The sequence below is a fragment of the Hyaena hyaena genome, unplaced genomic scaffold (genome assembly GCF_003009895.1).
Source record: "Hyaena hyaena isolate Hyena2069 unplaced genomic scaffold, ASM300989v1 scaffold_764, whole genome shotgun sequence".
Classification (NCBI taxonomy): Eukaryota; Metazoa; Chordata; class Mammalia; order Carnivora; family Hyaenidae; genus Hyaena; species Hyaena hyaena.
Window position 1 is genome coordinate 556,726 of NW_024081395.1, and position 21,662 is coordinate 578,387.

General features: G+C 38.3%; 1 protein-coding gene across 3 annotated transcripts in view; it reads left to right on the forward strand.

Moving 5' to 3' along the window:
* Positions 1 to 21,662, forward strand: part of HERC3 (HECT and RLD domain containing E3 ubiquitin protein ligase 3) — a 110,169-nt gene that overhangs the window by 39,324 nt on the left and 49,183 nt on the right. For 2 of the 3 annotated variants that reach the window (XM_039218425.1, XM_039218426.1), the window contains exons 4-10: positions 11,000 to 11,159; positions 14,945 to 15,021; positions 15,869 to 16,090; positions 17,234 to 17,325; positions 18,077 to 18,207; positions 18,787 to 18,947; positions 21,203 to 21,279. In XM_039218425.1, coding sequence (XP_039074356.1) covers positions 11,000 to 11,159; positions 14,945 to 15,021; positions 15,869 to 16,090; positions 17,234 to 17,325; positions 18,077 to 18,207; positions 18,787 to 18,947; positions 21,203 to 21,279 — 920 coding nt within the window. Of the gene's footprint in view, positions 1 to 10,999; positions 11,160 to 14,944; positions 15,022 to 15,868; positions 16,091 to 17,233; positions 17,326 to 18,076; positions 18,208 to 18,786; positions 18,986 to 21,202; positions 21,280 to 21,662 lie in introns of those variants that run through there. The other variant, XM_039218427.1, reaches the window with a different exon arrangement.

Here is a 21,662-nt window from a genome sequence, read left to right on the forward strand (position 1 = left end):
TTCTAAAATAACTACTTTTTTGCTTCCCTCTCCCTCTGCCTTTTATGTATATGTTGTCATATTTTATGTCTTATATTCATACTTTTCTTATTTCTAATTATGGTCTTTTTCATGTAAAGAAGTTCTTTAACATTTTTTATAAATGTTTAGTGGTGATTAGCTCCTTTAACTTTTGTCTGGGAAACTCTTTATCTCTCCAGTTCTGAAAGGTAACCTTGCCAGATAGAGTATTCTTGCTGGCAGGTTTTCTTCTTTGAATATATCATGCTACTCCCTTCTGGCCTGGAAGGTTTCTACTAAAACATCAGCTGATAGCTTTTTGCGGGTTCTTTTGTATATAACTTTGTGCTTTTCTTTTGCTGCTTCTAAATTTTTCTCTTTATCTTTAACCCTTGACATTTTAATTATTATGTGTCATGGTATGGACCTCATTGGATTCATTTTGTTTGGAACTTTCTGTGCTTCCTAAACCTGATGTCTGTTTCCTAGGATAGGAAAGTTTTCAGCTAGTATTTCTTCAAATAAGCTTTCTGCTCCATTCTCTATCTTTTCTTCTCCTGGGACCCCTATAATGTGAAGCTTTATTCACTTGATGTTGTCCAAGATATCCTTAGACTCTCCTCATTTATTTATTAGTCTTAAGTAACAGTTCTTTGCATATGAATATAGAGAAACCAAACTCAGTGTTGGTGGTGTTCATTCCCCGCCCCCCTTTTTTTTTACCTAAGGATAGAATCAGAGGAGTTGTTTCAATGAGTAGTTTGTTATTAGAACATCAATTGCATTAAATGTCTTTTTTTTTTTTTTTTTTTTTAAGTAAATTCTACACATAACATAGGGCTCAGACTTATAACCCTGTAATCAAGAGTCCCATGCTTTACTGACTGAGCCAGCCAGGCACTCCCACCATCACCATTTTTAAAAAATTCTTTTTTTCTTTTTGCTGTTAAGCTTGGGTGCTTTCCATTACTCTGTCTTCCAGGTTGCTGCTCCATTCTTCTGCATCTGCTAATCTGTTGTTGATTCCCCTTAGTGTATTTTTCATTTAGTTGTTGTATTCTTCAGCTCTGATTGGTTTTTATATACACATATTTTTTTATCTCTTTGTTGAAGTTCTCAGTAGTTCATCCACTCTGCTCCAGTCCAGTGAGTATTTTTATGACCTTATGATTTTGTTCTTTTTCCAAGGTTTGTCTTTTTCTTTCATTTGGATCATATTCCTCTGTCTTCTCATTTTGCTTGACTTTCTGTGTTTACGTCAGTGGGTTAGGCAGAACAGCTACTTCTCCTGAACTTGAAGGCATGGCCTTGTGTATGGCCATCCCTGTATATAGACTGTGTGCCTGCCTCACTGGAATTTTGGCCAACATGGGCTTGTCGTCCCAGAGCATTCTGTATTGTGGCTGCCCTGGCGATATGGTCAGAGCTGAATTAGGTGTGGTCGGTGTTGTCCTGGGGGATTCCCTGTGTAGAGATTGCCCTGGCAGACCTGCTAAAGCTGCAGTTGGTGTAAGCTATTGGGGTGGTCACGGGGTATTCAACATAGGGGGGTGCTCTGGTGTGGTGACTGGAACCAAGGTTGATGTGGGTCAGGATGTGCCAGGGCATCTGCACAGGGGACATCCTGTGGGGTGCCTGGAGATGAGGTGGGGTAGTGGCTGTGGGTTCCTGGGACATTCCATTTAGGAGGTGCCCTGGTGAGGCAGCTGGAACTGAGGCAGGCATGGACTGGGGTTCTGGGGTGCTCCATCAGGGGAATGTGCTGGCAGGGTGGCCAGAGCTGAAGTCATTGTGAACCAGGATGTCAGAGGACTCTACATCAGGGGGGAGCCTTAGCCAAGCCATCTGAAGCTGAAGTCATACAGGCCTGGAGTGTTCTAGGGGGTTATGCACCACCTTGTTGTAATGGCTGTAATGAGCACTGACCAGGGGTGCCATGGTATGTGTGTGCTGGGGTCTCCTTGGTAGGAGGGCTGGGCCTGGTGTAGGTTAGGGGTCTGGGGCTCACTGAGGCTGTCGGCCACTTAGAGTTGCCTGCACCTTGGTCTGGTCCATACTTTCAAGGTGGAAGGGGAACATAGTAAACCATCGTGTTCTTTAGGACCCCAGACCTGGAGAGGGTTTCAGCAGTTCCCGTGCTGTTTGGTAGGGTTTTAGGGTTACTTCTTACATTTTCTTTTTGCTCTTTTTAACCGTGGCTTTTTTTCTGTGCCCCAGGGTATCCAGGACTGTTTTTAGCTAGGGGCTCTGTGCTCACTGAGGTAGCAGGCCAGCTGTAGCATCCTGCTCTCATTTGCACTATCAGAGTACCGGGGAGGCGCTAACCCAGGCTCTCACTATCCCCTTCAACCTGGAGAGAGTTCTAGCAGCTCCCCCACTGTTTGGTGGAATTCTAGAGCTGGTTTTTTTTTTTTTATGTACTTTTATGTATTTAGTTGCTCTTTAAACTGAGACTTTTTTTCCTTTGCCCCATGGCAGACATATCTGCTCATCGTCCCTCAGTACTATTCCTCCCCAAGGTAGTTCATAGTGTTGGGGTGGGGGTTCTGTTAGTTACTTTGTCTCCTGTCTTTCTTGGCTGTTCTCTGTGTGGTTTTTTGATATGCTAAAGCTATTCAGTCAGCCCTCAGTTCTTCAGGAGGAATTACTATATAAATAGGTGTACATTTGGTATGTTCCATGGAGAAAGTGAGTTCAGGGTCTTCTTACCTCATCATCTTGGACCAGAACCATGCCTCTCTGTTCAAACCCCTTTAAAGCATCAAATTATGCCACGATTGGCAATTCTGAGTTCCTGAAAAATAACTGAGTCACTGCAGCTGATCTTATTCTGACAACTGCAGTACTAATGACTCAAAAACACAGTCTTTTCCCCTTCCATTGCCTATGGCAGGCCTCTCTATGTTCTGACTGCCTTAGTGTATTTGGTTTATTGCATCTGAAAGCATACATGGTAGTTTGAAGTTTATGGCTCTAAGAAGAAAATATTATCAGAACATTCTTCTTAGTGTGTGTTTGGTTTTTTTAGAGAGGTGGGAGGGTTTGTATACAAACTTTAAGGCTCAAGATAAAGTCACCTGTCTCTGAACTGAGAAGTACTACTCTGAATTCTATCATAACTGCTCTTTTTCTCTCATTCATTCTTTAGTTGAAAAGATTTGGTTTAATGATTGTTTAAACTTGGGCATAGGATTGACATTCATAGGATTAAGATATTCCTGGTTAATTTAAATGAAGTATCAGCTGCCCAGAGATGCTATATGCCTCCAGGAATCCAGCTCTACACTGCAGAGGAAGGTTAATACAATTTTATTTGGAGCATTTGTGGGAGAGCTGTGCCTTTGATTTTTCTTTTAATTTAGCCAGGTTGAAGCTAGAGAAGGAGACACAGGTGGACTTTCTCTGATTAAAAAAATAAATCCAAACATGTATGGGAAGAAAAACGTTATTTTAAAATTCTGGTTCTGGGTTTCCAGTTTCAGGTACGATAGGGCAAACATTCTTTTCTATCTCTCTTGCTGAATGTGACTATAAAACCTGGACAGATTGCATGAAGTAGCTATTTGTGGTTTCTGAAAAGCAAATGATGGCAGGTGGAATGGGAAAGAAGAACAGAATTCATTGAACTGCCATTGAGTTCACCATTTTCTCCCTCTGGTCTTCCTGCTGTTTGTCCCCAGAAGCAGGTACAGCTGTGGAAGTACAGTATATTGGCTGGAGAGTTACAGAGGAGGGCCAAGAAACCTGAAAGTGTTGGGGGGAGATTTCAGGGAAGGAGGAGCTTGACAAGAAAGCAGCTGCATATAATTATCTATGAACTTTTTTTTTAATGTTTATTTATTTTTGAGAAGGGGTTAGAACAAGCAGGGGAGGGGCAGAGAGAGAAGGAGACACAGAATCTGAAGCAGGCTCCAGGCTCCGAGTTGTCAGCCCAGAGCCCAACGTGGGGCTCAAGCTCACAAACTGCGAGACCATGACCCGAACTGGTTGGGTGTACAACTGACTGAGCCACCCAGGTGCCCTGTTATCTACGAACTTATTGGCTCACCCCTGAGCTGTGTATGTGTGGGTCTTATCCTTCTTTGTATATAAATGACTCTGAGAACTGAACTAACACATACATCACCACCCATGTGCTAGACTGGCCACCATGTGGTCCGTACAGGGCACAAATCTGAATGGCAGTGCAGAAGCTTTGAAAACTAATACACAATTGTCAGGATTCTTCAGAAGATTTAAATAAGATCCACTGTCTTATAATACTCAAAATGTTTATGGTACAATTCATAATTACTCAGCAAATGTAAACCCAGGAAAATCTCAACTAGTATGGTAAGGAATAATCAGTTGATGGCAAAGCTAGAATAACATAGGTATTGGAATTATCTGATAAAGATTTTAAGAAATTTTTTTTACATTTATTATTTTTTGAGAGAGTAAGACAGAGCATGAGTGGGGGAGGGGCAGAGAGTGAAGGAGACACAGAATCCGAAACAGGCTTCAGGCTCTGAGCAAGCATTCAGCACAGAGCCTGACATGGGGCTCGAACCCACGAACCATGAGATCGTGACCTGAGCTGAAGTCAGATGCTCAACCGACTGAGCCACTCAGGCGCCTGTATCTGATAAAGATTTTAAAGCAGTTATCATACAAATGTTCCAATAGTCTGGCTCAAACTCTTGTGAAATAAATGGAAATATGAAATTCTCTGCAAAGAAGTAGATTATATAAAGAAGAACCAATAAGATAGCCAAAGTGAAAAACTCATTGGATGGCCTCAGTAGTAGAATGGAGAGGACAGAGGGAAAAAAATCAATGATGCTGAAGATAGGCTAATAGAAATTCTCCAATCTGAATAACAGATAGAAGAGATTGAGGATAAAAATTAAACAGGATTTTGGCAACCTGTGGGAAAGGGACAGAAAGTCTAATAATTCATGTCATGGGAGTCCTGGCAGGAGAGGGTAAAGAATGTGGTACTGTAAAGGATAATGGTTGCTAAACTTCTAAATTTGGCAAAAGATAAAAACAACTTCAAGAAGTGCTGTAAACCCAAGCAAGATAAACCAAAAGAAATCCACACCAAGAAGATCATAATCAGACTTCTGAAAAAACACTTCAAAGCAACCAGAGGAAAAACACATATTACCTGTAGGGGAATATTGTCAAATTATTGTGAATTTCACCCTAGAAGTATGGAGGCTGTAAGTGGCACAGCATTTTTAAAGTGCTACAAGAATAGAAGTCTACCCAGAATTCTGTATCTAGCAAAAAAGACCTTTCACAAATGAATGTGAAACAAAGACATTTTCAGATAAAGGAGAAGTCAGAAAACCCATAGCCAGCAGACCGGTCCTAGACAATTGCTAAAGAAAGTTATTTAGAAAGGAAATGATAACAGAAGGAATACTAGAATATCAGGAATGAAGAAAAAGCAACAGAAATAGTAGGTACATGGGTAAATATTATAGACTATTCTCTTCTTGAGTTCTTTATTTGATTCACAGCAAAAATTCTAACATTGTGGTGGAATTTTCAAAGTGTGCAGATATATTATTTAAGACTACTGTAGGTTGTGTGGGGGAGGATAAAAGAGACCCATATAATGATAAAACTTCTGCATTCTACTTGAAATGGTATTGATTCTAAGTAGACTGAAAAGATAATTATTTATTTTGTAATCCCTAGAGCAGTCATTTAGGTAATTATACAAAGAGATATAGTAAAAAACACAATGAATTAAAATGCAATTCTAGAATATATTTAAGTAATGCAAAAGAAGGTAGGAATGAGGAAAAAGAGCAATGAAAAAGAGAGGGAACAAAACTGAAAACAAATAATAAAAAGGTCAAAAATCCAAACATACCAATAACTTTATTAAATATAAATAGTCTAAACAAAATACGGATCTTATATTGATTTTGAAAAATAATCCTACCACATGCTGTGTATAAAGAATTGACTTCATGGGTGCCTGGGTGACTCAGTCAGTTAAGTGTCCGATTTATGTTTAGGTCATGATCTAATGGTTCAAGAGTTCGAGTCCCACATTGGGTGAGTTTCTGCCCTGCTTTGGGTGAGCATGAGCCCCACTTTGGGTGCTACATCCCCACTTTGGGTGAGACCTACTTCTCTCTTTCTGCCCCTTGCTGACTTGCACCGTCTCTCTCAAAAAAAAAAGAAAGAAAAGAAAAGAAATTGACTTTAAAAATAATAACTTGGGAAGTTTAAAATACCCACTTTTGGGCATTTACTTCAGAAAATCAAAACTTATTCTTACACAGTTACCTGTACACAAATGCTTATTGCAACTCTATAATTGCTGCAAACTAGGAACACCACTTTATGGTACATCCATAATCAGTGGAGTACTGGTCACTGGGGGATACATTCAGTAACCTGGATGAGTCTCCCAGTCATTACATAGAGTGAAAGAATTCAGACTTGAAGGGTTAGATAATATAGGATTCCATTTATGTGATGGTATAGAAAAACAAAATTATAGCGCTAGAAAACAGATCTGTGGTTGTCAGGAGTTAGGGATGAGGAGAGTATGTGACTAAGGGATAGCATAAGGGACTTTTTTTGGAGTGATGTTCCATATCTTGATTGTGACATGTGTTTAAATTCATAGAGTTGTACATAATAAAAGGTCAGTCTTACTGTACAATAAATAAAAAATTTGTTTTTGAAAAGCTGACTCTGGTTTGAGTGTGTTGGTTTAGGAACAAGATAGAATTTCTCTTATGGAAATAACTCTCTTATGGGGGGAAATCACTTTAAAGTGTGAGTTGTATTATAGAGTTGAGACTCACTAGGCATAGACCAGACCCCCCCACTGCAGATGTTTAAATGAATAATTAAGAAAGTAGTTGGAATATGGCTTAGGACAAGACACAGAAGCTAACAATGGAGAGAGAGCCTATTTATATTGTGGGAATATAAGGGACCCCAGGAAGAGAATCAGGCACTAGGGAATTCTCTTTTTGGAATCTGCAGGAGAACTTGAACTATAGTCTGTTTTGATTGGTTTGTTGACATAATGTTTATTTCTGTCATTCCAGATCTTTAGTTAAAGTCAGCTACACCCCTCAGACTGGGTTGCTTATACTGAGGGAACAGTGCCAGGGGAGAGCAGAGTGTAGCAGCAGGAGGTGTGGGACGTGCACCAGGGTAAGTTCAGTGGGAAGCAGGAACCAGGGTTGGGTGAATGTGAGGATTTAGAATGCACAGGATGGCCTTGTCTTTTGTTTTCTACTGTTAAAGAAAAGTGCAGTCTTAGAGTAGAGTAGATAATTTGGAGAAACTCAGAAAGTATGTATTTAAGTAATGAGAGTTTAATCCTTTTTGTCATATCAACTGCTGACATTTAATTAATTATAGTTTTATTAAAAATTTAGTACCAAATGTTGATTACTAATTTTGTATATTCTGTATAGTTTCCATCCAGCTGCAGACTATTAAATATATTTCTCATCTGAACAGACAGTGAGGAAAAAGAGCCATTTTTTTGTTGTCCATACCTAGACTAATTACTTCATTATTACTTTTACCGATTTAAAATCTATCTAGTCCTTTTCCACGAAAGAATATAATACAGTCTAGAGGGTCAGAAGGACATGAGATCCAGTTCTAGCTCTCCACTCATTAATTGTGACTCTTGGACACATGACATGTTTTCTGAGCTGAGGCTTATCATAAACCTGCTTCACAGGGTTGTTGCAGGATTAAGTAAGTATTGACATCATCCATATACCCTTTAGGCTCATATTTTCCTTTTCTGTTACCATCCTTTGATGGTTTAATGCTCAATTCACTATTAGCTTGAAAATACATTAAAAATTATGATAGGCTCAAAAACCAAGTAGAAATAATCCTAATAATGTAAGTCCAGTTGAACTGCTGACTTGCTGTAAGCAGCATATCCCACATTTGCCACTGTTCTGCCCTATTCCTTTGGCTCATTCACTATTGAGAACATTGCTAAAGACTGTTAAAGACTTTAAAGGGTTGCTGTGAGAGGATCAGAGAGAAAATATGCTTTAATCATCAAAAAATGCCAAATATTTTTTCAGTGTGTTTAATTATTTTAATGCGTGGGTTGAGGTTCTGTCATGATTTGCAAAGTATAGCATATAGTATTGACAGAATGAACCAGAGAGATTGCATGTGAAAATGTGCACTGCAGTCTGACAGTTCTCAAGTGGGGCAAAGGAGTGTTCAGGGAGAGGTGTGAATGAAGCATTCATTCCCACATTGGCCCTACCTAAGGAGTAGATTCTAGAAAGAGGGATTATAATTTCACTGTAACAGATCTCCAGTCTGAATCAAATGAGCTTGGTTTTCTTGCCAAAAGAAATAAAATAAGTTGGACTTGGTACAGTCAGTGGTTTGATTCTTCATAGATTTTTGCATTACTGGACATTGCCTTTGAGGCCACAGGTTTTGTTGTGGCAGTGGTGATGTGATGTCTGTTTTGACGGCTAATATGTCATGGGACAGGAATTGGTTTGTCTTGGGCTTGACCAGATTGGGAGTAAATGGTACTTGGACTCTAAGCATGCCCTTTCGAGGATGTTCCACTGTGGTAAACAAGATCCAGAGGAATGTTACTGACAGATTTTGAGGCAAGAAAATAGTGGCAGATCAGGTAGAGAGTGTCCTGTCAGACAGTGGAGAAACTTATTAGTGTTAGTATTAGGCTGGATGCTAATATCCGGACAAGAAAAGATAATGGTTGGCATAGGAAGTAAGGTATTAGGGGCTGAGCCTCAGTCATGGCTGATGTGTCAGGCCAGGTACCCAGGCCCAGAAGAACATAAAAGCTGCCCAACTCCTGGAACTGTGGTGCAAGGTGGATATTTGGTCAGAGGAGTAGAGTCTGAATCACCCGAGGTACTTTGATTTAGGAATTTCTTACCTTATTCCAAAATAAAGACACAACTGTTGCTAGTGCGTGAGGCGAGGCTGAGTTGGGACATAGGTTCTAATTGTGAGTAGATGTTAAAGAAGTTGGGCAATGGGAACTACAAGAGTTCAAGCATCTTTCAGGAGAATCCTTTGATGTGAGCATATTTTTAGTTGCTTATTCTTTTAAAAAAAAAGCTTTTGTTTTCAATTAAATATATACACAAACTATGTTTAGCTCAAATAGCAGCTCCCTGCCTCCCCTTTCTCCACCCTGGAGCTTCACTAGCAGAGACCATTCTTGTCAACTCTTTTATTTAGCACTTTCTTTTAATATCACCTTTATATTCCTAAATAACATGCTTGTAATGCTGTTTCTTGATTTTTTTTCAGTATTGGACATAATGTAGAAACACTGGGGAAGATTAGCATTCTTTTATATTCTCCACCCACTCTTGACTCTTCTTCACCCCAGACACTTCTCTTTTCCCAAATAGTTGATTTTTTAAATCAGTTAACAAGAGATTTTTAATTGTGTAAATTACATGTATTTGGTTATTATGGTTTTGTATAACATGATTACTTTTTGTTTCCTATACAACATTTTATGTGTTTCATGGCATTAATGGTATCTTTTTACTTTTTTCTTGTACGTAGTAATCTCTGTATTCTCTGAAAGAACTGTAAAACCTATAACAATATAAAATTCATCTGATTGTATTTCATTTTTCACCTTGGAGACATCCTTTCAACTTTACTTCATGCTACAGAGTGTTTTGGAAATGTTCTTCACTTCTTCCTTTGTAAGATTTCTGTTTCCTCGGTCCAAAATCTTCCTTTGTTTTGGAGGCATTATATTATGGTAACTTTCTGAGAAAGGCAGCATCTGAGTTAAATATTTTGAGAGCCTTAATGTCTGAAAATTATTCTTTTTCCCTTCTCCTCACATTTGATTCAGGGTTAGGTACAGAATTCTCAGTTGGAAGTCATTTTCCTTCAGTATTGTGAAGGCATTGCTCCATTGTCTTCTAGTTTTCAGTATTGCTTCTGAGGAGTCTGATGCCATTCTGATCCTTGTTCTGTTGTATTTAAACTGTTTTCTTTTCTAGAAACTTTTTTCTTGAAAAAAGCTTGAAAAGTGGTGGCTCACCACTGAGCCACCCTGGTGCCCCTCTTAAGATTTTATTTTTAAGTAATCTCTACACTCAATGTGAAGCTTGAACCCACAACCCCAAATGAGCCAGCCAGGTGCCCCAAAGGTTTTTTTCTTTAAATATGCTGCTGTATTTTAATTTTCTAAGATGATTTTGTTTCTCAGATGTTTGAATGGTCCTTATCTTCTTTTATTTCTCTAACAGCATAAATTTTTTTCTGTTTCCAGCATGATCTTTATCTTCACAGTTCATTTTCTTCTGTTTGTTTTGCTCTTTTCTTTCATGTTAGTGTTTTCCTCACATGTGAAAATCCTGGGCCAGCCTTTTATATTTAAAAGTAAGGTACTAAAACGTGAGTGGAGCTGTGGGCAAAGCTTGTTAACTAGCAGGAAGCTGGACATTTCAGTGGAGACCCACAGATGACAGTGTCTGTGGATCTTCTCTTTTGGGTCTGTTTTCTCTGAGAAATTCTCTTTTTTATTACCTACGTGTGTATGAGACTGTGTCCCAGAATTGAGGGGAGAAAGGTATTTTTGGATTAGAGAGGGAGGGCTCTCCGGGGTGGGGGATTTATTGTTCCCAGGCAGAATTTCACTCATTCCCACTGTTTTTAGTCATTTGTCTCATTCCTACTCATATTTGGGCCTCTCTGGTTTACTTTCTCTAAATAGTAAACATTTGGCTTCTCCCTGGAGAGAAGCACCAGGCACAGGAGGGAATATCTGGGATGTGTGTGCTGATGCAGGCATATGTGCTACCCAGTGTAGCTGGGATCTAAATTCATTTCTTTTAGAAACATATAAAATTTATAATCTCAATAAATATGCCAATTTAGTGGTTCTTTCTGAAAAATAAAATTGCCTAGGAGGATAATTCTTTGTAAGAAAGTTCTGTGTAATTTTTAGGCTGTACGTTTTCCTCCTTGATATCTCTTTCAGAGCAAATTGGAGCTTTGGCAGATCAGCACATTGTCCATGTTGCATGTGGCGAGTCCCACAGTCTGGCCCTCAGTGACCGGGGCCAGCTGTTTTCGTGGGGTGCAGGGAGTGATGGTCAACTGGGACTCATGACTACTGAGGATTCGGTGGCAGTGCCCAGGTAAGAATGTCATGAACAGAAATCTGTTTTATAAATTCTGTTTCATGCTGTTGTTTTGTTAGACTCTTTGTTTTTGGTTCTACTTTATTTAACTGCTATTTGTTTGTTTGTTTTGGTGCCACTGCTGTGCATTATACTTTTATAGCACCTGTCACAAAAATTGTGATTATTTGTAGAAGTGTCTATCTCCAGTTAAAAAATGTGAGTCGTTTAAGAATTGTACTTTATTCTAGGAACCTAGTTGTTAGCATAGTATTTGAAACTCAGTAAGTGTTTGAATTAAAAAAAAAAAAAAAGATTTTTTTTTTAAATCAAGTAAATCAAATATTTACTTGATTTCTGAATCTTAGATGATTTAATTAAGTATCTATCAGATGCTTCACCACTAAGTAGATATCCAGAATAACGAAGTGACTTCCAGGTGAGCTTCTTAGGGGTGGAGTCTCAATTTTTCAAGAGTTCTTTATGATCAACGAGGCCACCAGTTTATTTCCTTCATTTAATTCCTTTTTTTAATATTATAAATATATATAGCATAATATATATGTATATTATATAACATATATAATATATATATGACTATATATATTAGTCATTAAATAATGAAAAGCTGGGAGCTCTTGTTGGCATGAGACCTAGATTATTCAGTTCAGCATCACTGTTGGTAAGAGTGCCCAGCACATGTGCTCCTTATTGCATCTGTTGAATAAACAACCTCTTCTCCCCTGCCCAGTTATTGTCCCCTTTAGAGGACCAAATACTCTTCTTCCTCTTCCTTTTTACCCTTAACTTTAATCAAAAGCTGTTTTAAGAAAAAGAGGGACATGGGGGTAAGAGTGATTTGATTGTCTTCCTGATTTAGAGCTGATAATGTCTTGGATTCATTTTTTCCAAAAATTAGTTGAATTTTGGGGGGATAGAGAGTGGCAATAAGAAAAAAAAGTGGTGCTATATATATTTTAATGAAATTATTAAATTAGGGATTTAATAATTAGGGATAATTAGGGATAAGATAATTAGGGAATTATAATGATAATTAGGGAAAAGATTTATAACATAAATGACAAAATGTTGATGACCAAAGACTCAAAGATTTTTAGTGGCATTTCATTTCTAAAAATGAAATAACTTGTGTTATAAGAACAATTTAATTTTCATTAGTCATATCTAAATTATGGATGATTTCTAAAGCCTTGGTTTGTGTATAATTTTCTATTTTAAAAGAATTAATTTGTTAATTTGAAATAAATTTGTTAATTCATACCCTAGCATTGTGGAACGTAGCATAGCTTTGAAGTCAAACAGGACTCTAATGCAGGTTTTGTTATTTATTAGGTGGATGACCTTGAACAAATTGTTTAACTTATCTAAACATCAATTTCTTAACCTAAAAGTGGTATTATGTATTGTGTACCTTTACGAAGTTACTGGGAGGATAGAATGAGATGCATAGGTAAAACATACTGTATGCTCGCACTCTTTATATATCCCTTCTCTCCACCTCAAGTCTATAATTTTTCTCTTGTTTATCTTTGTCCTTTTGACCTGCTTCCTTTCTGTAACTGATTATGAAGATTGTGACAAGAGTAATGGTTGACCTATAAAGGGAGAATTATAGAGAATTTGAGTGGAAACTGGCCAGGAAGAAAAGGATTATTACTGCATAAAATTTCTGAAACATTGGCCCCTTAGGCAGTAATGCATTTTCCAACTTTAAGAAATAGTGGGGTTCTACACACTACTGAAACACATAACAACTTGGATGAATTTCCAGAGAATTATTCTGAGAGGGAAAAAGAGCCAATCCCAAAAGTTTACCTAGTGTATGGTTTCATTTATGTAATATTCTTGAAATGAAAGAATTTTGGGATTGGAGAACAGATTAGTGGTTGTCAGGGGCTGGGGATAGGGGAAGGGAGTAGTGGTTCTAAAAAAGTACAACCTGAATCCTTATGGTGTTTGAACCATTTAGTATCTTGATTGTGGTGGTGGATATGTGAACCTACACGGGTGATAAAATTAATACACATTCAGAATTGAGTACAAATAAAGCTGGGGAGATAGGAATAAAATTTGTAGATTGTATTAATGTTAGTATCCTGGTTATAAGTTTTATACTATGGATTCACAAAATGTCACTGCTAGGGGAAACTGGACAAAGTGTACATGGGATCTCTGTACTATTTCTTTTTTGAAAATTTACTTTTTAATTTGTCAACTTTTTATTTAAATTCTAGTTAGTTAACATGTAATGTAATATTTATATCCTGTTTCTTACAACTGCATGTGAATCTCCAATGATCTCAATAAAAAGTAGTTGGGTTCTATTTGGTACTAAATGCATATGTGAACTCTTTTATTATAAGCTTTTTGTATCTGAGAAAATAAAACATTAGCAAAAGCAGTATGTCCTTGTCACTGAATAATCCACTCCCTGATTGGCCATCTTTCTTCTCTCCTGAGGGCATGTCCCTCTGACTCCTTTGTTCCCATGGCATAGACTTAATGTCGAGGAACATGGCAACTTGCAAGCTGTAACAATAGGGAGCAGGAGATATTCCCAGGTGCCCAATTCTGTGGTGGAAGCACCAGGCACGTTGCATGTTTTTTTTCGTGTATTTTTTTTTTTTTTTTACCACAACCTGTGAAATAAGTACTGTTCTTGTCCCTGTCTTTCACATGAGCAAGCAGAGGCATAGGATTTGAAAAGTATTCATATGATCTTCCTCTTTACCATCCTAGGGAATTCGGGTTTTGCACTTAAAGTTTTAAAAATGTGGTAAACAAAAATTGTGATAAAATACTCCAAACATAAAATTTTCTATCTTGGATGTAGGGGGGAGGGGGGATGGGCATGGAGGAGGGCACTCGTGGGGATGAGCACTGGGTGTTATGTGGAAACTAATTTGACAATAAGCTATTTGTAAAAAAAAAAAAAAAAAAAAAATTTCTATCTTAACCATTTTTAAGTGTATAGTTTAAGTGTTAAGTATATTTACATAGTTGTATAAACAATTTCCCGGAAATTGTAAAAACCCATCTTGCAAAAATTGAAGTCTGTACCCATTAAATAGCAACTCCCTGTTTCTCATCATCAGACTTGATTTGTATGAATTTGACTACTCTCCATATCTCTCATAAGTATATTCACAAAGTATTTGCCTTTTTGTTACTGGCTTATTTCACTTAGCATAATGTCTTCTAGTGTCACCCATATTGCAGCATTTGTCAGAGTTTCCCTTTTTTCAAAAGCTGATTAATATTCCATTGTATAAATATATGACATTTTGTTTTTATACTCATCTGTTGATGGACACTTGGCTTCTACCTTTTGGCCATTGTGAATAATGCTGTTCTCAACATGTGTGTACAAATATCTCTTTGGAGCCCTGCTTTCAATTCTTTAGGTATGTACCCAGAAGTGGGATTGCTGGATCATGGCATTGCCCTCATTTTGAAAACCATTTAGACACCAGCCATATTCCTGGGGCTCTCCGTTCTGTAGCTTACTCCATTTGCCCCTCAATTGGAAATGAGAAGGTGGGAATTAACAGAGTTATGGTAATCGGTTTAAGCGCAGAAGTGTTTTTTGTTTTTGTTTTCTTTTTTAACAGTAACTCCTAATCTAGGAGGCTAGTGAAAGACCTAGTAGAATTATATCATGTAAGATCATATATTTGATTTTTAAAAGTCTTTTAGGAAAGATGTTATTTATTACAACTTGGGAATATTTCTGATCATTGTCTGTGAATGCCCTCTTAAGAAGAAAGCCTTTTCTGTTTCAGGTTAATACAAAAGCTGAATCAGCAGACGATATTACAAGTTTCCTGTGGCAACTGGCATTGCTTGGCTCTTGCAGCTGGTAATGTAACATTGAAATACTATGCTAATGTTATGTTAATTTGGGAAACATTTCTCTTTGCATTTGTATGTGATGTTATCTTATCAGACATCTTTAACTAACTGGTTAGGGTCTATGCACTGCTGTTGGACAGTGGCATTTCTCAGACAGCATTTGTGCAGCTCATATTTTTCTCAGAATGTGGACGATGAAGAAGGTGGTCATTATTGCTCTCACGGGAGGATGAGTAGGAGGAAGAACCTAACCTCGATGCTCTTGAACGTATAGAAGATTGATTTTTTGATAGCTACAGCTAAGCTACATTCTATTATCAAGGTCCTAAATAAGTGATAAAGAAGACATTAAGAGAAATCCAAGCCAGCAAATAACACTGCATTCCATGTTAGAATAAATTTGAGGGGAATTCAGTACCAACATGTTGTGCTTGATCCTCTGTGAGATAGTTGAGGTAGAAGCTAGACTTCATGAGCCCTGGGTTTCACGATCTGGGTGTGGTTAGAACTAGTCAGCTTGCTTGGTGGATCTAAGCCTGGTGATTGGCCTATTCAAAACTGAATTGACTTAAATGTTTAATTTTTTTCCTTTGCGTAAATGTTCATAGCCTTCAAAGGGCAGTAAGACTCAGTTTATCACTTGTTGTCATGACAAGTGAGAGTTTTGGTTCTGCCAGTCTTAGTAGTGTGAATGAAGGGTGTCCGTTCCCTCACTCTCAGGAGGGTTTGATGTATTGAAGGGGAGCAACTAACAAATGACTCTGCTGGGCAACTCTGTTGTTCTAATGAGGTTATTTTTGTGAATGGAACTTGTTTCATTTCTGCTAATACCAGTTACCCTGTTTTTATTTCAGATGGTCAGTTCTTCACCTGGGGAAGGAACAGCCATGGGCAGCTGGGCCTGGGGAAGGAGTTCCCCTCCCAAGCCAGCCCGCAGAGGGTGAGGTCCCTGGAGGGCATCCCCCTGGCTCAGGTGGCAGCAGGAGGAGCTCATAGCTTTGCCCTGTCTCTCTCAGGGGCAGTTTTTGGCTGGGGGATGAATAATGCGGGGCAGCTAGGACTCAGTGATGAAGAAGGTAAGCAGACTCTTTATATGTATCTCTTTTTTTGTTCAAAAGCACAGCTTATTTAACACATGCTTCTTGAGAATCTGCTATGAGCTGACTCATGTTGCGTACTAAGGGTACAGCAATGAACAAAAAAGATTGTACCCTTGACTTAGTGGAGATTGCATGCTAATGGATGGAAGTAAACAACAGACCAGTAAATATATAGTATGTCAGAGGATTTGAGAGGAGAGTTTCCTGTTTTACATATGGCTTCCTGGGAGGGTCTGTTTGATAAGATGTTTAAGTAGACAGAACCCTGCAGTCAAACGGAACAGGGTGTATAGAGGCTGTGATATGGGAAGATAGCTGGTGTGCTCAAGAGTGGAATGAGAGGGGAGACGAGTAGCATAGCTGGAGGTCAGAGAAGCAGTATAGGCCCAGTGATGTAGGGCTCTAAAAGGCAAAGGAAAGATTTTGGCTTTCCTTAGTGAAAGGGGAAGACACTGGAGATTTTGAGAAGAATGATCTAATTTCACTTTGGCTATCATGGGTCCAGGAGAGGCTAGAAGGCCAGTTTGGTGGCAGTGGGAGTAAAGTTGGATTTGAATATACTTTGAAGGCAGGGCCAGTTGTTTTTGCTCATTGTTGGGTATGTGGTTTGAAATCAGAAGAGGAGAACTGGAAAGATAAAAACGCCATTTATGGAATGCAGGGAAACTCTGTGGGGTGTGTGTGTGGGGGGGGTGTGGTGAGAGTGGGCAGAGTTCAGAGTTGGGGAATGTGGTGAAACCATGAGTTAGGTGTTAGATGTATTAAAAATGAGACTCTGGGATGCCTGGGTGGCTCAGTCAGTTAAGTATCTGACTCTTGATTTCAGCTCAGATCATGATTTCGTGGTTCTTGAGATCAAGTCCCACATTGGGCTTTGTGCTGGTAGTGCAGAGCCTATTTGGGATTCTCTCTCCCTCTCTCTCTGCCCCATACCCCCTCAAAAATAAATAAATTTAAAAAAATGAGTTGTCTGCTAGACACACCAGTGGAAGTCTAGGCAGAAAGGGGACTATGTGAGTCAGGAATCCAGGGGGACCCAAAATTCATGCCAAGATAGCTGTGTATATTTCATCTCAAAGACAAAATGGTAGTGACATTCTGATTTTTCTCTTATTTTAGATCGAGAGTCTCCTTGCCACGTGAAACTCTTACGAACCCAAAAAGTCGTCTATATTAGTTGCGGAGAAGAACACACAGCAGTCCTCACAAAAGTAAGGGACTCAGAGTGTTCTGGTTTGTTCTGAGATGCTTTGGTGCTGGATATGACACAGATGATTATTATTACTTGATTATTTTTGATAGCATCTTTTAGCATAGTGATGGCATTTAAAAATAGTTCAATGTAAATAATCTTAAAATATAGTATATAACAACATTTTCTGTTCCTGTAAAACAATTTAAATATGTGAAAAAGGAAGAGCAATGTACTTAATGTTTTAAAATTATCAACCTATTTCTTCTAAAACAGTTGCATCTAGAGAGAATGAAAGTGTGTTTTTATGTTGAACAAATACTGTTACAGATTTACTTGAATAAAATGCCTTAGCATTTATTCAAGTATAGCTGTTAAAAAGTAGCCTCAAGGAGTTTGTGGAGCATTTAATTTCTTATGTACAAATGATTGTGCAAAATCATGTCATTTCACCTACCTCTGTTTCTCCTAATTTTGTTTTGCTTCCTAATACATCATTGTACTTCTAAACAATTTTCAAAATTAATAGATGACACCTGTTCCCTTGAGCAGTGCTGTCCTTGCTCCATAAAGATGTCGTCTTAATTTCCTTTATTATTATTTTTTAAATTTAATGAACATTCCGAAGATGTGATTTGGGCGAAGGATCACGTGAGTGTAGTGTTCTTGTACAGACTGCTGTGATATGAATCTGGTATACAGAGATTTTTAGAGAAATGTACTCAAAGTCAGAGATACAGTGCAGTCGTGTGGTGCTTGTCCCTTGTTAGAGTGGAGGTGTGTTTACCTTTGGTGCTGGTTCCTGTGGGCAACTTGGACATGATTCCATGAATGATGAGGTTAATCCAAGAAGAGTTTTGGAGCTGATGGGCAGTGAAGTAACGCAGATTGCTTGTGGCCGGTGAGTGCTCCTCAGAGCTTCCCAGTGTCTGTTAAGACCCAGAAATGGATTTCATCCTTGTCATGACCAAGCATGTGGTTAGAGCTAACCACCAGTATTTTAAGAGATATTAACTGCATGGACAGGTATGGTCAAAGTTTGGAGAGAGTCTGATCTGAGCAGTGTGTGATAAGGACGAGTTTTAGTTGAGTGAATCAACATGGGGACATTCAGTTTTTTCTGGGATAAAGACTGGCAGGATGGAGGGGGAAGACATGAAGAAAGGAAACTTTAAAGAACTTCTTGGAAATTTTGTCTGGTCCACCTTGCTTTTTCCCCTGTCATCCCAAAGGCCAAATGCAGCAGGCCATGCAGCCTTTTCTAAGTCTTGCCATCCTCCCTGTTGCCTAGTGTCTCAGAGAATAGCACTATGGAGAGCCAGCTGTTGCTTGCAAACAGTCACATGTTAATGTGGGATAGGATTTCTTAGGGGCATCCCTAGGGATTGCTGTGCCCATATGTGGTGGTTAAAAGAGTCAGAGTGTACATTCTATCAGTAGAAACTATGCTGGTAAGTTATTTTAAATTATTTTTCCCCAGACAACACACTCTAGCCTTCGTGCCTTCTTCTGGACTCATCTATGCATTCGGTTGTGGAGCAAGAGGTCAATTGGGAACAGGACACACTTGTAACGTTAAGTGCCCATCCCCTGTGAAAGGTTACTGGGCTGCCCATAGTGGCCAGCTTTCAGCCAGAGCTGGTAAGAGTGATTTTCATTGGAATTTAATGGTATTTTAAGTGATAAAAACATTTTATAGAACACATATCTGTTTTTTATCTTGAAGTTTTTTGGAGGAAATAAATATGAGATTTTTTTCTTTTAACATTGATCAACAAATATTTGAGTAGTTACTATGCATGAGGCCTTATGATTAAGATCCTAGAGATCTCAATTGAGATCAAGCAAAAATTGTTACTTTGGCTCTAAGGACCTTGGTAGTGGTGTATAAATTTTATTTATTATCATTGCTGATAATGAAAGTTAATGTTTATTGAATGCTTAACCAAGCTCCATTACTTACGCTAAGCACCAGAAACAAGCTTGATAATTAGTGGTTACTATTCTTATGTTGGAGATGAGGAAACTGAGTCTTTCTTCTTTTTTTTTCTTTTTGAGGAAACTGAGTCTTAAGGAGGTTAAGTAACTTGCCCAAGATTACATAGATTCTGGGGGCAGGAATTAAACCCAGGTCTGCCTCATTCTAAAGCCTATGCTCTTTATGCTTGTGCTGTGATACTTTCCCTTTGCTTTTGCTATTCTGATCATAACTTGACATGATTTCTTCTTATGTCATTTTTTTCTTCCCTTAAAAAATAGTTAAATAGCATAATGTCCATTTCATTGGAAATCCAAATAGGGCAGTCACTCAATATGAGTGACTTGAAATAATAAATCCACGGGCTGACATGAAGCTGGAGAGCCATTAAAAAGAAGTGTGATTTAATAATAGCTTTGATTTTGAAGACTATAAAGTGATTTATGGCTTGATTAGGATTTTAAAAAAATGTTTATTATTTATTTTGAGAGAGAGCAAGAAGGGGAAGGGCGGAGAGAGAGGGAGAAAGAGAGAATCCCAAGCAAGCTGCATGCTCTCAGCACAGAGCCCAATGCGGGGGGTTGATCTTCCAAACCGTGAGATCATGACCTGAGCTGAAATCAAGAGTTGGATGCTTAACTGATTGAACCACCCAGGTGCCCTGATTAGGATTTTCTTTTTAAACAATAATAACTGTAAGTTTCCTGCTGGTTTATAAGAAACTAAAGTGCAAGGACTGAGTCTTTTCCTCTTTGTAAATTTGGCATACAGCACAAGGCTTGGATGGACTTCTCAGTCAGTAAAGATTTATAGAATGAATATATGAGTATCTGAAACTTACTCAGATGGAACTTAAAATATAAGATAAACAAGATTTGGTTTTGATGATGTTCTCTACAGTGAAAGAATGGCTAATTGTCCTCTTCTCTGTGATTTGAGAATTTCTTTTATCCTAAGGCATTGTAGTCATGCTAGGAATGCATGTATTTAAGAAATATACTAATTTTAAAAGCTCCGGTATTGTATTGATTAATTTGAAATCACAAATTCTTGAAGTTTCATTACGACCTAATTTATATGATCATAGCTTTGTGTTTGGATGTTTGCCAAGATGATTTTATAACGTAAGTAGGTAAATTTCAATTCATTATGTACATGCTGTGGTTTTAGGAACCTTCATGGTAATGTGGGAGCACAGAGGAAGGCATCAAGGAGTATTCCGGTTAGAGGAAGTTTGAGCTGTGTCTTAAAGGATGATTTGGAGTTAGCCAGGTAGAGGACTGTGAGGGAGTGGGCAGTGGTGAGTACCACGGAATCGCACAATTCCAGGAGCACTCTTACAACTGTGCTCTAGGAGGCGCCATCGTGGAGAGTACAGTGTACATGGGGGGTGGTGGAGGAAAAGATGTGGAGGTAGGGAATAGTGTGGTCTGTTAGCAATGAAAGCAATGTGGTGATATTGGAGGGTCCCTGTGGATAGATGTGGTGTGATAGGAGATAAAGCAGGGTGTAGGAAATGGAGGTCCTTATATGACCTTCTTCCTGAAGGGGCTAGAGACCACCACACTTGGATGTTGAATTATTTCTTAGGCATGTTACCATTGATAGTGGTGACATTTTTAAATTTCAGGTCAGTGCCATGGAAGAGTATAATGAAAAATAGAAACGAGGTCAGGATTAGCTGATGGTTAGGGTGGGGGTGGAGGTAGGGTTGGAGTGGGGGATACTGTTTTATACATTTATTTTTAATCGAAGTAGAAACAGTTTTGGGCAGAGAGCCAGGAGAGAAGGTTTCTTCTCTGATACAAATAAAATGGATAGGAAACTAGTCTGAAACATATTTTGGAATATTAGAAAAGGGGATCAAGGAAGTAGCTTAATTATTGAAAAATATGCTTTTGAAAATTTTTTTTGACAGATCGCTTTAAATATCATATTGTTAAGCAGATCTTCTCTGGAGGAGACCAGACTTTCGTACTTTGCTCCAAATATGAGGTAAAATTTCTTTTGACTGTTTTTTGGGGGTGGAATAATGATGAACCAGTATTTTAATAAACAATTATATGAGAGCAGTGTTACTCTTTGTTTCTACCAATTTTATCTTACTAAGGTAAGCCAACTAGACCTTGAAGATGTTCTCTCCATTTTGCTCCCGTGAAGTGCCAATGACTTTCCTGGTATTTTAATTGTAGGGTTCTAGTTTATAATTTAAAGTTATTTGTTTATGTCTGTATTCCAAAAGATATTTAAGGAAGCCTAGAGAGTTTATACTTACTTTGGCATTATTTGACTTCCCATTTTTTCCCCATTAAGTAGCAACAAATGCTAGGTATTTGAAAATTTAGTGGGTTTGTTTGATGTGATTGAGTATATGCAAA